This window comes from Austrofundulus limnaeus, unplaced genomic scaffold (genome assembly GCF_001266775.1).
Source record: "Austrofundulus limnaeus strain Quisiro unplaced genomic scaffold, Austrofundulus_limnaeus-1.0 Scaffold385, whole genome shotgun sequence".
Classification (NCBI taxonomy): domain Eukaryota; kingdom Metazoa; phylum Chordata; class Actinopteri; order Cyprinodontiformes; family Rivulidae; genus Austrofundulus; species Austrofundulus limnaeus.
Genome location: NW_013952787.1, coordinates 319,657 through 330,626, shown reverse-complemented (window position 1 = coordinate 330,626; position 10,970 = coordinate 319,657). Strand labels below are relative to the sequence as shown.

General features: G+C 39.2%; 1 protein-coding gene across 2 annotated transcripts in view; it reads left to right on the top strand.

Annotated features, from left to right (window-relative positions):
• Positions 1 to 9,704, top strand: part of LOC106528495 (large neutral amino acids transporter small subunit 4) — a 43,444-nt gene extending 33,740 nt beyond the window's left edge. Inside the window, exons 9-15 of one of the 2 annotated variants that reach the window (XM_014023679.1) lie at positions 739 to 882; positions 2,694 to 2,711; positions 3,112 to 3,238; positions 3,551 to 3,683; positions 5,198 to 5,271; positions 6,400 to 6,523; positions 8,206 to 9,704. In XM_014023679.1, coding sequence (XP_013879133.1) covers positions 739 to 882; positions 2,694 to 2,711; positions 3,112 to 3,238; positions 3,551 to 3,683; positions 5,198 to 5,271; positions 6,400 to 6,523; positions 8,206 to 8,367 — 782 coding nt within the window. In that variant the 3' untranslated portion in view covers positions 8,368 to 9,704. The remainder of the gene's footprint in view (positions 1 to 738; positions 883 to 2,693; positions 2,712 to 3,111; positions 3,239 to 3,550; positions 3,684 to 5,197; positions 5,272 to 6,399; positions 6,524 to 8,205) is intronic. The other variant, XM_014023680.1, reaches the window with a different exon arrangement.
• Positions 9,705 to 10,970: the final 1,266 nt, after the last annotated feature.

Genomic DNA, 10,970 nt, shown 5'->3' with positions numbered 1-10,970 from the left:
TGAAGTATTGAAGCATTGAAGCATTGAAGCATTGAAGTACTGAAGTATTGAAACATTGAAATATTGTAGCATTGAAGTATTGAAGCATTGAAGTATTGAAGCATTGAAGCATTGAAATATTAAAGTATTGAAGTATTGAAACATTGAAATATTGTAGCATTGAAGTATTGAAGCATTGAAGTATTGAAACATTGAAATATTGTAGCATTGAAGTATTGAAGCATTGAAGCATTGAAGCATTGAAGTATTGAAACATTGAAATATTGAAGTATTGAAGTATTGAAGCATTGAAATATTAAAGTATTGAAGTATTGAAACATTGAAGTATTGAAGTATTGAAGCACTGAAGAAAATTTAATTACTTAGTCACAACATTTTAAACACAGATCTTGTCATTGTCATTATCTATAAAGCTTTTTTTTATCAAAAGGTATTTTTGTGTTTTTCTTTAGGATCAGTTGGCTTTGGCAGCCATCTTGAATTGTTTAAACATTAACATTCTGACACAGATACATTCTATAATTTCTTCATGAAAGTTTCATTCTGGACAAATAAACCTTCATATAGTTAGACAGGGCCAACATAGTTACATTCACGGTTTAGCAGTGGATGATAATTAATACTAAACTTTACAAAAGCAGAGGTAAAAATAAGAAGAGTGCAGTTTTTGTGTGGCAGAGGGATTAAAGTGATCTGATTAGCCTCTGACTTTTGTAACTCGTCTAATTTCCTCTGCAGATCAGTCCTTCATGAAGAGTGTTTTAAGCCCCATCTTCCTGCTCAGCCTCATCACCATGTGTGTCACTCAGCTGCGACTCATCTTCTACATGGGAGCCATGAACACGATCCTAGAGTCCCTCACCGATGGAGACCTGAACACAGGTGTGTGTGAGGCCGCTAGGCTGGAGGGTCTGGTCATTTTTACATGTAATGTTCTAATAGTTATCATGAGTTAGTTCTTTACCAGCTGTGACATCAGCCGCAGGTCACAGAGGATGGAGAAAACGGTCAAATTCTTTAACGTGGCTAAGCTAATGGCTAGCTAAACGTGGCCCGGTTTTTTACAGTAGTTTTTCAGGCTAACCAAAATGTGCTTCTCAGAAACATGTTGCTTTAAAAGAACACTAAATGAGCTAAAATTACATGTTTTCACTTTTACATAATCTAAATTAATTACGTGTTTAACTCAAGGTCCGTGGTGTCAAGAAGGGCACCCCAAAGATTTTTTTTGTACTTAAGATGAAAATTGTTTTTATATCAATGCTAAATTTTACACTTATTATTAAAAAAAGCAAATTTAAAAGGTGAAAGATAATAATACTTGTCCTGCCCCTGAGCAGTTGGCTTTAAGTAACTGAGTAGTTTAGTTGGATAGCGCAGTTATAATGTCAAAGGGATCCACGATTAGTTGTAACATTAAACTTTATTTGATAAACATTTATTTTAATTGTAAAATAAATTAATTAATAAATAGTAATAAATTAATAAATTTCTACCTTCTCCTCTCTGTCAACGCTCTCTGGTTTCATTTAAAAGAGTCGATCATCAGATATTGTCCAAGATTAACCTTCAGGGTGGATATAGCTCGCTAGCAGCCTCGCACCGAGGACCTATCCACGTCATCATTTACCCAGAATGCTTTGCGTGTAAATAAAATGGCTCCGTCCGTGTTATATATTTTTAAACTTTCAGTTTAAAAATGATAAAAACTGAACATCCTGCAGTATTTTTACAGTCTTTATTTTACAGTTAAAATACTGTATGTGTTTATCATATAAAGTCTAACGTTACAACTAATCGGGGTTCCCTTTAAAATAAGCTGCTTTAAAGGCAGCATTGACCATAAACTACATCATCCATAATGCATGTTGATTAGTGCTTTTCAGTGTTTGGAAGAAGACGTGTTAAAATGCTGTTTCTGTGCAGGAAATACCAGGTAGAGCTCAGTTATTGTTTGTTAGCAGTGCTCAGTCGTAGCAATAAGTTGAAGAACATAATGTTTCGTGTTTAGTCAAAGTTAAAAGGAAACGTCAAAGTTAATTACAGCCGACCCTTAAGGGCCACCGTAACACTCATGTGGCCCTCGGTGAAAATGAGTTTTACTTTCCTGATCTAAATCATGCAAGTTTGCTTTGCTCTCAAAACTAAACGTTTCGTTTGTTTGTGTTTTCTCATTGAAACGATGCTCATATCTGTGTGTGAATCATGTGCTGATGGTGCTGAGGCAGCTGAATGTCTGCCTCATCAGCATCTAGTCTGTGCAAAAGTTACTCAACTATTGAGAGCAGAGTGTGACGAGTCTAAACCTCAGGCCTACATGTCACATGAGGGTGTACGGCACATTCTCCATTTCTTACTCAACTCCTGGTGGACTGATACGCTCAGCAGCCTCTCAGCATCATCAACATAAACATATGCTTCACACATAAATCCATGTAGGAACATGGTTTTAAGATTGATTTGGTTTTAAAGCGGTAAAAATAATGTGGAAATAAAAACTCCGGCGGCCCTCAAACAAGCCCTTTTATTTATGCTGCGCTGCTGTCATAAAGCTACTGATAACTATCAGACAAAACATCACTTTAAAAAGGACCAGACCATCCCTTTAATGCACATATGAACCAGAAGAAGTTCTAGTATTTTTACTCTATCTCCTCTTTAACGTCCCTGTCACTTTCATGCTGCTGGTGCAGTGGAGAAGATGGAAGTGGGTGAGAAACCTGTGGTCAGAATAACCATCTCCATTCATCCCCTCCTCTGTTTGTTCTCTGTAGCCATCAGCCTGAATCAGTGGTTTCCAGAGCTTTCCGCCTCTACTTGAAAATTAACGTCACACACTTGTGATCACAACTATACAAACATGGCTTAAAAGCCCTAACAACTATCAGGTTTTTAATGACCTATAGGATTCTTGTGTGTTTGAGTCTGTAACAGTTAAATATGCTGTTGGCAATCATTTTAAAGTTATTTTTTGAACTTCTCAAAACAACCTAACTTTGGGAACCACTGGTCTGGATCATGAATCTATGCACACATGATATCTAATGTGTCATTTTTAAAATCTTGATGTTACCTTCAGAGTTTAACAATAGTCTGTCTGTCTGTCTGTAGTGAGTGTGTACACCTCCATCTTTGGCGTGCTCCAGCTCCTGTGTCTGGTCACCTCTCCTGTGATTGGCTACGTTATGGACTGGAGGCTCAAAGACTGCGAGGATGAGAATGACAAGACTGTAAAAAGGTAGGAATGAGGGAAAAGAAAAGTTTAAAAACTATATTTGATTTTCCCATTGCCCTTAATGTTTTTGCTCGTTTGTGTGTGCTCTTTTGTCTGTAGCGTTAGCAAAATATCTCATAAACCATTGAGCGGATTAGAATGAAAAGCTCATAAAGTAGTTACTGGATGTACTATATCTAGGTAATCACATTTTAATGTTTGAATTGCTGCTGCGGCCATCTTGAATCTGTATCCTGCAAGGCTGCGGGCGATGTGCATTCATTCCAAGAAATTCTCAGATTTTAAATGTTTAAATTTTGACTTTTCTTCCATCAGAGAGCCCGGTCATCCCCGCCGCCCCGGCAAGAAGATCCAGAAGATTGTCAACGCCACCAGAGCATTCATCTTCACCAACCTGCTCCTGGTTGGCTTCGGCGTCACCAGCGTCATTCCCAACCTGCAGCTGCAGGTGTGTGAGCATGAAGGAGAACATTTCACGGTGTCGTGCTTTTATTTTTTGTTATGCAGCACAAGTTGGAACCATGTCAGATTTTGAGGGGGTTTCCTTGAATGTGGTGGTGTAGCTCACTGCAGATGTACAAAGTGTTCAGACAGGAGCTGCATGTTTACTGCAGCACAGCTAGTTCTCTGTCTTCTACTGACCCCTGCTGGACAAATTAAAACATTGCTATGTAAATCCTGCATTAGCGCAGCTGTTTTCCTGATTTCTAATTTCATATGTTTTTTATTTTTATTTTTTTTGGGGGGTGCAGTCTAACTACTTTAGCATACTTGTGCTGCGAGCATTCAGCTCAGATGATAGGTGCCATCACTCTTGGTTTATGTAACTTTTATACTTTACAAATATCTTCCTCTAAATTAATTTAAATCTATTGAGTTCCTTCAGAAATGTTCTCTATGAACTTTAGCATGATTTTTGTCTTTTTGTGTCCGTTCTGCTACTTCTAGCTAGTTTTTTTTTGTTACTTTTAGTTTTAGCTATGATTTTGATCATTTTTGAGTCTAATCTGCAGTTTTGTCTCATTTAGTTTTTATTCTCAGAGTCAGACAGTCAGGTTCTTTGTCACGTGACCGTGAAATGTTGAGACCAGGCATGTTGTGTCGTTCTGCCCTCTGCAGACCTCTGAGTGCTGCTCCATGTTTAAAAAATCCCCTTATTGTTTTAGTTCAGCACATTAAAACTGAATAAACTGAAGACTAAACACTCTAAAGTGTAAAATCCAAACATGTTAAATATGACAGATCTAATTAATCAGTCCTGCCCTCATCGTCTCTGCTGCCAAACTCCATTCAGCTTTCGTGTCTTTTTATTTTCCTGGAGATTTTTTTACTTCTTGTCAGATAACTTTGGCCCTCAGTCAGAAAGAAGGGCGGGGGGCGGGGGGATTATATTTTTTTGACTGATGGCGGATTACAATGTATTTTCCACAAGATTACCATGTTTCCTGCTGCCTGCAGCTGCAACAAGCTTCAAATAGGACGATCATTTTCAGAAGAGAAGTGGCGCATACTAACTGCTGTGTAGTTTAAAGTCCAGTTTTGACACAGTTTGTCTCAGAAAGCTGTCTTTATAGTGACTGAAAACCATCATGTGAATCGATAAAGACAAAGTATATTGCTGTCGTGCATCATATCCACACATTCCTAAATATCTAAATAAATATGTGTGACACACAAAATATTTTTACATTACTAGCAAAAAACCTGAACGGCATTATTTTACCATGGAGGTTGAAATCGTGTCACAGATGACAGGACGCCTGTGTCAAGAATGCTATCCTTTGTTTTTAACCACCCTTGGTACTAGAAATGTTTAGCTACCATTTAATCACCTTTAGCTTGTGTCTAGCCTCTATTAGTTAGCATTCTAAATCTCTTTGAACAAAGAGGAAAGGCAGCTCTCAGGACATTTGAAGTGGCTCTTCCAGGGAAAACCAACATGTTTTCTGATTTTCTCTCCAGATCCTGTCCTTCGTCCTGCACACTATCGTCAGAGGCTTCATTCACTCTGCTGTGGGAGGCCTGTATGCTGCTGTGTAAGTGCACACAAATCTAAAGGTGTTAGTGTAACAACACACAGACAAATGCTCTCTGAGGTTTGTGTGTGTTGTTGACCATTTTTATTCAAAACAAGAAAGTTCAGCTGCGTCAGCTCTCACTGCTTTGGAAAGACTATCAACTAATTGGTTGCCACAGCTTAAAGCAACTTTAGTAAACAAAAATTACAGATACTGATGTAAGAAAATATTAGTGTTCATTAACTGAAGTCGAGACAAAAACGAATTTATGTTAAATAAATTGAAGTGTGAAGAGATTAGGCCATAAAACCCCAGATCTAGTTGAGCGAAGCTTTATTGCTCACGGCAGGAGAACCAAAGCAACGGCTACAACCTGGACTTTCGGTCCTTATATACAGTGTCAGAGTATTTACAGAGTCTTCAGTGCCTGGTGCGCCCCCTGCAGGCCTACGGGTGCATCACAGGCCACTCGAACGAACAATGCCTTCCCTAATGAATTAATAACGGTTTTTCGATGTGTTGATGATGTCTCGGGCATGTACCTAAACTATTTTAATCAGCCGTTAACAATAGTTAAACAATGGCTTATAAAAGTTAATACTTAAACGAAAAACTAAGAAAACGATGTAGTGCTTTTAGCATCAGTATCTAACCTAATAAATTTCTTCACTGAGGTAAATTTCAGTCTGTTAGTAACACAAGGTCTGTTTTTAAACTGAACTTAGGAAACACAAAAATGTGTATAAGTCAGTTTAGTTTTACAGATATGAAGCTAAAATTTGGTGTGGTGGTAGCTGAGTCATTCCTGTGATACTCCCTGAGTGCTGATCCAGCTTGTAAGAGCTCACATTATTGCATGAGACTGTGCCAAACATCATTTATAAAGTTTGACCAAACGGCTGCAACTCCATCTCTTCCAATAACAGATGATTTTATTTAAATTGAATTTTTAAAATATTAGGGGAACATTTTTTAAATCATTTAAAGTTGTCTGGACAGAGTGTTTATTCAAGTCTTCCTAAGTTTTCCCTCACAGTCAGATCGTCTTTAAACTAATGTTTTGAAGCCATTTAGTTTGTCAAACCCGAGGGATGAACCAGTGTTGTGTTTAAACAGAGACTGTGACACATTGTTTGTCTTCTCCAGGTACCCGTCCTCTCAGTTTGGCAGTCTGACAGGGATGCAGTCTCTGATCAGTGCTCTGTTCGCCCTGCTCCAGCAGCCCCTCTTCTTGGCCATGGTGGGCCCCCTGGAGGGAGACCCTCTATGGGTAAGATGACACAAACACCTGGACATGAGCAGAACTGATGTCAGTGTAGTCACTGTGCAGGGATTAAAGGAGCAGCGTGGTTGGCAGATGCTTTTGTGTAAATGTTTGAAACTTTTTTCCACTTCAGCATCTTTTAGATGCGGAGTACCGCAGGGTTCAACTTTAGGGCCCCTTTTATTTTCATTGTTCCTGCTTCTACTAGGGTCTAATATAAGGAAGCTTGGTCTTTCTTTTCATTGTTACGCTGATGGTTGCCAGATATTTATGCTCCTGAAAGGTAGTAATGCCTGGATGACATCAAATTGTTTAAATGACACTAAAACGGAAGTGATTTTGTTCAGCCTTACTTCTATGTCAGGATCTCTCCCTGTGAGCCGTACCTTAAACAATCTGTTTCCAACCTGGGGATGATTCTGGACTCTGACTTTAAGTTTGATAAGCAGATCAACTCTGTCGTAAAGAAGAGTTTCTTCCAGTTAAGGCAGAAAGCTGAACTTGAGCCTGTTTTAACCAGACCTGACCTTGAGAAAGTAGTTTAAGCCTTCATTACAACCAGACTTTATTGTATTGCACTTTATGTTGGGGTTAGTCAGGCCTCCCTTTCACGTTTGCAGCTTGTTCAAAATGCTGCAGCTTTTAACAGGAACTAGTAGGTCTGAACACATTTAGTCCTCCCTCCACTGCCTCCGAATGTTTATAGAATAGATCTGAAAATTATTTTGATGACTCATAAATGCTTTCATGGACTTGCACCATTGTATTTCTTAGACCAGGGCTATTCATCTGGTGGTCTGCGGGCCACATCTGGCCCGTGAGTGACCAAAATGCGGCCCGCCAATTGGTTCATTCATCTCTTCAGCCCAAACCCTCGGTTCTGTATGTTGTATTCATGATTAAATACAGCAAAATAAACTATTTCAAAGGTAACAGATCTTTGTAATACTTGGATTATTTACATGACTTTAAGTGTTGGATGTTCGGCCCCTCAGCTGTTGACGTGCAGTAAATGTGGCCCCCGGAGCAGTTTAAATGAATAGCCCTGCCTTAGACCTACTTCTTTTTTTAAAATCACTTCAGTAGAAAAAAGAACTTATTAGTTTCTTAATTTCTTCATAATCAGTGATTTTTTTAAGTAAAGAGAAAATAGAGAAAGAGGGAAAAACAAAGAGAGAAGTAATTAGAAAGGTTGAAATAGAGATTAGAAGTATATTAAATAAACAAGAAAACACAGGACCACACACCCAACATCTGTCCGCTCACCTGAAAAATAAATGAATAAATACATGGAGGGCATATATAAATATATACAACTACTTCAATATATAGACCTACTTCAACTTTGTGTTCCTTACGGGGCACTGAGATCAGCTGCTTTTGGTTGCACCAAAAACCAGGCTGAAGCTCAGAGAAGATGGGGCTTTTTCAGCAGTGGCACCTAAACTTTGGGACAACATGCCCTCAGACATTCGACAGACATCTTTGCTTCCACTTTTTAAATACACATCTATTTTCACTGACTTTTAATACAGCTTGAATTGTTTCTCTGATACTTTTACTCTTCATTTTATGCTGTGATGGTTGGTGTACCTTGTGAAGCGCCTTGGTCAAGTGTTGTTGTTTTAAATGTGCCACACAAGTAAAACTGCCATCATCACCTGTCTTCATGTCTGCCTGGCTCTCAGGTGAACGTGGGCCTGCTGGTGCTGAGCATGCTGGGATTCTGTCTGCCCGTATACCTGCTGTGCCACAGCCGCCACCTGCAGCGCCTCCGAGACGAGCAAGACGACGACCCCAAGGTCTTTGTGAAGCTCACCAACGGCGTCCCGCCCGAAGCCAGCGTCTAGAGCGAGGCTGAAGAGTGACGCTTCCGAAACGGAGCCTGCGTGACCCGAGCTAGAGGTCTGACAAATCACTTTACACTCTGACAGAAAAGACAACCAACGAGCACTGTGACTCCTGGGTTCATCCTCACTGACTGCTGTGAAAACTCTGGCACATGTCAATCACACGGGCTTCAGAAACTGAGGAGGAAAAACAGGGAGAGGAAAGCTACAGTGGAGGTTCTCTGCATCCCTAAACGACGGCTCTGTTTTACTCCTGCTGTTTTCCCTCAACATCCCTGAACAGGAAGGTGCCAGCTGATGGAAACAACAATATGAAGGCTGCTGTCTGCCGACTGAAAAGCTCTGATAGCTGCAGCAAGTGTTGCCCTCACTGCAGCTTCTGTGTATATGTGTGTGTGTATGATGTTGTTTGTGTTAGACATACACTGCTGCTCTGTTCCTGCTTCACTCACAACCGCTGAACGTCTCTGCTGTCTTCTGTCCTTTGCTCTGAAATTCCAAACCCTTTTATCCCTCGCCTCATGGTCTCAGACGTGTTGATTAGACGTCACCATGTGAAGGAATGTTTTTAGACAAAAATATAGTGTTACAAATTTAGAGCGGTGTGAAACTAGACGTGTTATTTTAGCAATAAATGCCTTGTGTGAGGTGCTGGGCACTGAACACTCACACAAACACATGTTGGAACTGACGGAGGTGGAATCCACGGAGGTGCTAGTTGCAAAACAGAAATTAGTGTTTTCACATTTTGCTTTGGGGTTGCACAGTCGAGAACCTGCCAACAAGTCAAATCTCCGACAAGAATGTCCCTTTTCCTGAAAGTGAATCCCAAAGAATCGTTTTATGTTCTATTTTCTTGTTGTTTCTTTACTTTTCGTGGTGACTCTTCATTGAAACAGGAAGTTCAACCACTGCAGTGGTTTGAGGAAACCTCAGTGTCCTTTGTGCAGAAACACATTGAGACAAAGCACAAACAAGAAAGAGTAGAAGAAACGGTGAGGTTGAGTGATCCTCCTCCCTCTCTGCATCAGGCGCTCAGGCTGCAGTGAGTCCAGCCCAGTTCCTCTTTTCTTCTGTCCATAAACACAACTCAGAGTGTTTACTGAACTGAAAGACGAGCCTCTGCTTACTTTACCTGCTGTCAGCAAATTCCTTTTAGTGAGAAATGAACGGCACATGCTGCACTTTAAACCAGTGAAATGAACCTCAGTCATTTAAATTCCTTCTGTTCAACTCTAACCTGTTGGTGTTTGAGGAAAATAGGGTTGAAACTAGGGATGCATGATCTATCTCTGTATTGGTTTGATAAATAAAACTGGGCCGATACTAACGTCTGATATTGATTTCCCACTTTTTATCTTTGTGTTTCTGTTTTGGGAGGGGAGATGGTTGGTGAAGGCGTATCTGTATGGATAATGTTGGTGACGCTGCACAGCCAGGAATAACTGAAGCAGAGCCATGTCAGAGGTCTGGTTGTTTTTTTTAGTTATCAAAAACAAGACACAAGTGTATTTGAGCGTATATGTATATATTAGGGGCGCAACAATCCATGTATCTATTGAACCATTCAATATACGTGCTTTAGGTTCACACTATGTATGGAACAATGAAGATTTTTTAAATTTATTTTTGTTGAAGGATCAGTGGATCTGTGTTCGACTACTCCACCTAGGCTGCATTGTTGAGTGCAGATCCAACGAGAAACTTGCTTTTTCAGCAACATTTAATTTAAAAACTACTTGTGAAGTTAAACAAATGTTCATAATTCATTTCAATAAATTACAAGTTAAGAAAGACGTGGAAAATTCTCTTTTTGTATCGAAAAAATATCAAACCATGAGACTAAAGTATCGAACTGAATCATGAATTTTCTGTATCTTTGCACCCCTAATATATATAAATAATTTGTGTAATATCGGTAAATATCAGTTATCGTCCATAACAGCAATCTTAATATCAGAAATCAATATCGACTGAAATTTTCATATCGGTGCATCCCTAGTTGAAATCTATGACACACCCTGACATGTACCTGGTACTTAGAGCATACTTAACTGGTACTAGTGCCTACCTGGTGTTTACATGGTACAGACCTAGTACCAGGTATTTCCCTGGTCTGTACCCAGTACTTTCAAGTAATCTTACCAAATATAGAGCCAGAGCTTCAGATGTAGAATTGTAGACATATAAATGGAGAAATATAATTTTATATAAAATGTTCGTCACGTTTGTTCAGTGATGATGCAGCAGTGTCTTGTCTCCCAGTTCAAGAACCTTCTGAACACAAAGGTCAGAATATATTCACATTCAGAAGCAAAACCGTTTTAATCAAGTACAACAAAAAAATTAATTGAGTATTTTTTTTTTTGTACAAAGCACAAGTTTTTGGTGAAACGTGTCAAAGTTCTGAGCAGTGTTTGTTATTTTTATGAGAAACATGCACAGTCAGCTGTCAGAACTTTCATATTAAAATGTAAGTGCTCTTCACTCATTTTCTTTTATAAATGTCCAGTTTAAGTTCTTTGTTCATGCATTTCCTGTTAAAAGTCATTGAGGCACCAGTTATATTTCACAGAGCGGTATTATACTGTGAAATATTAAAT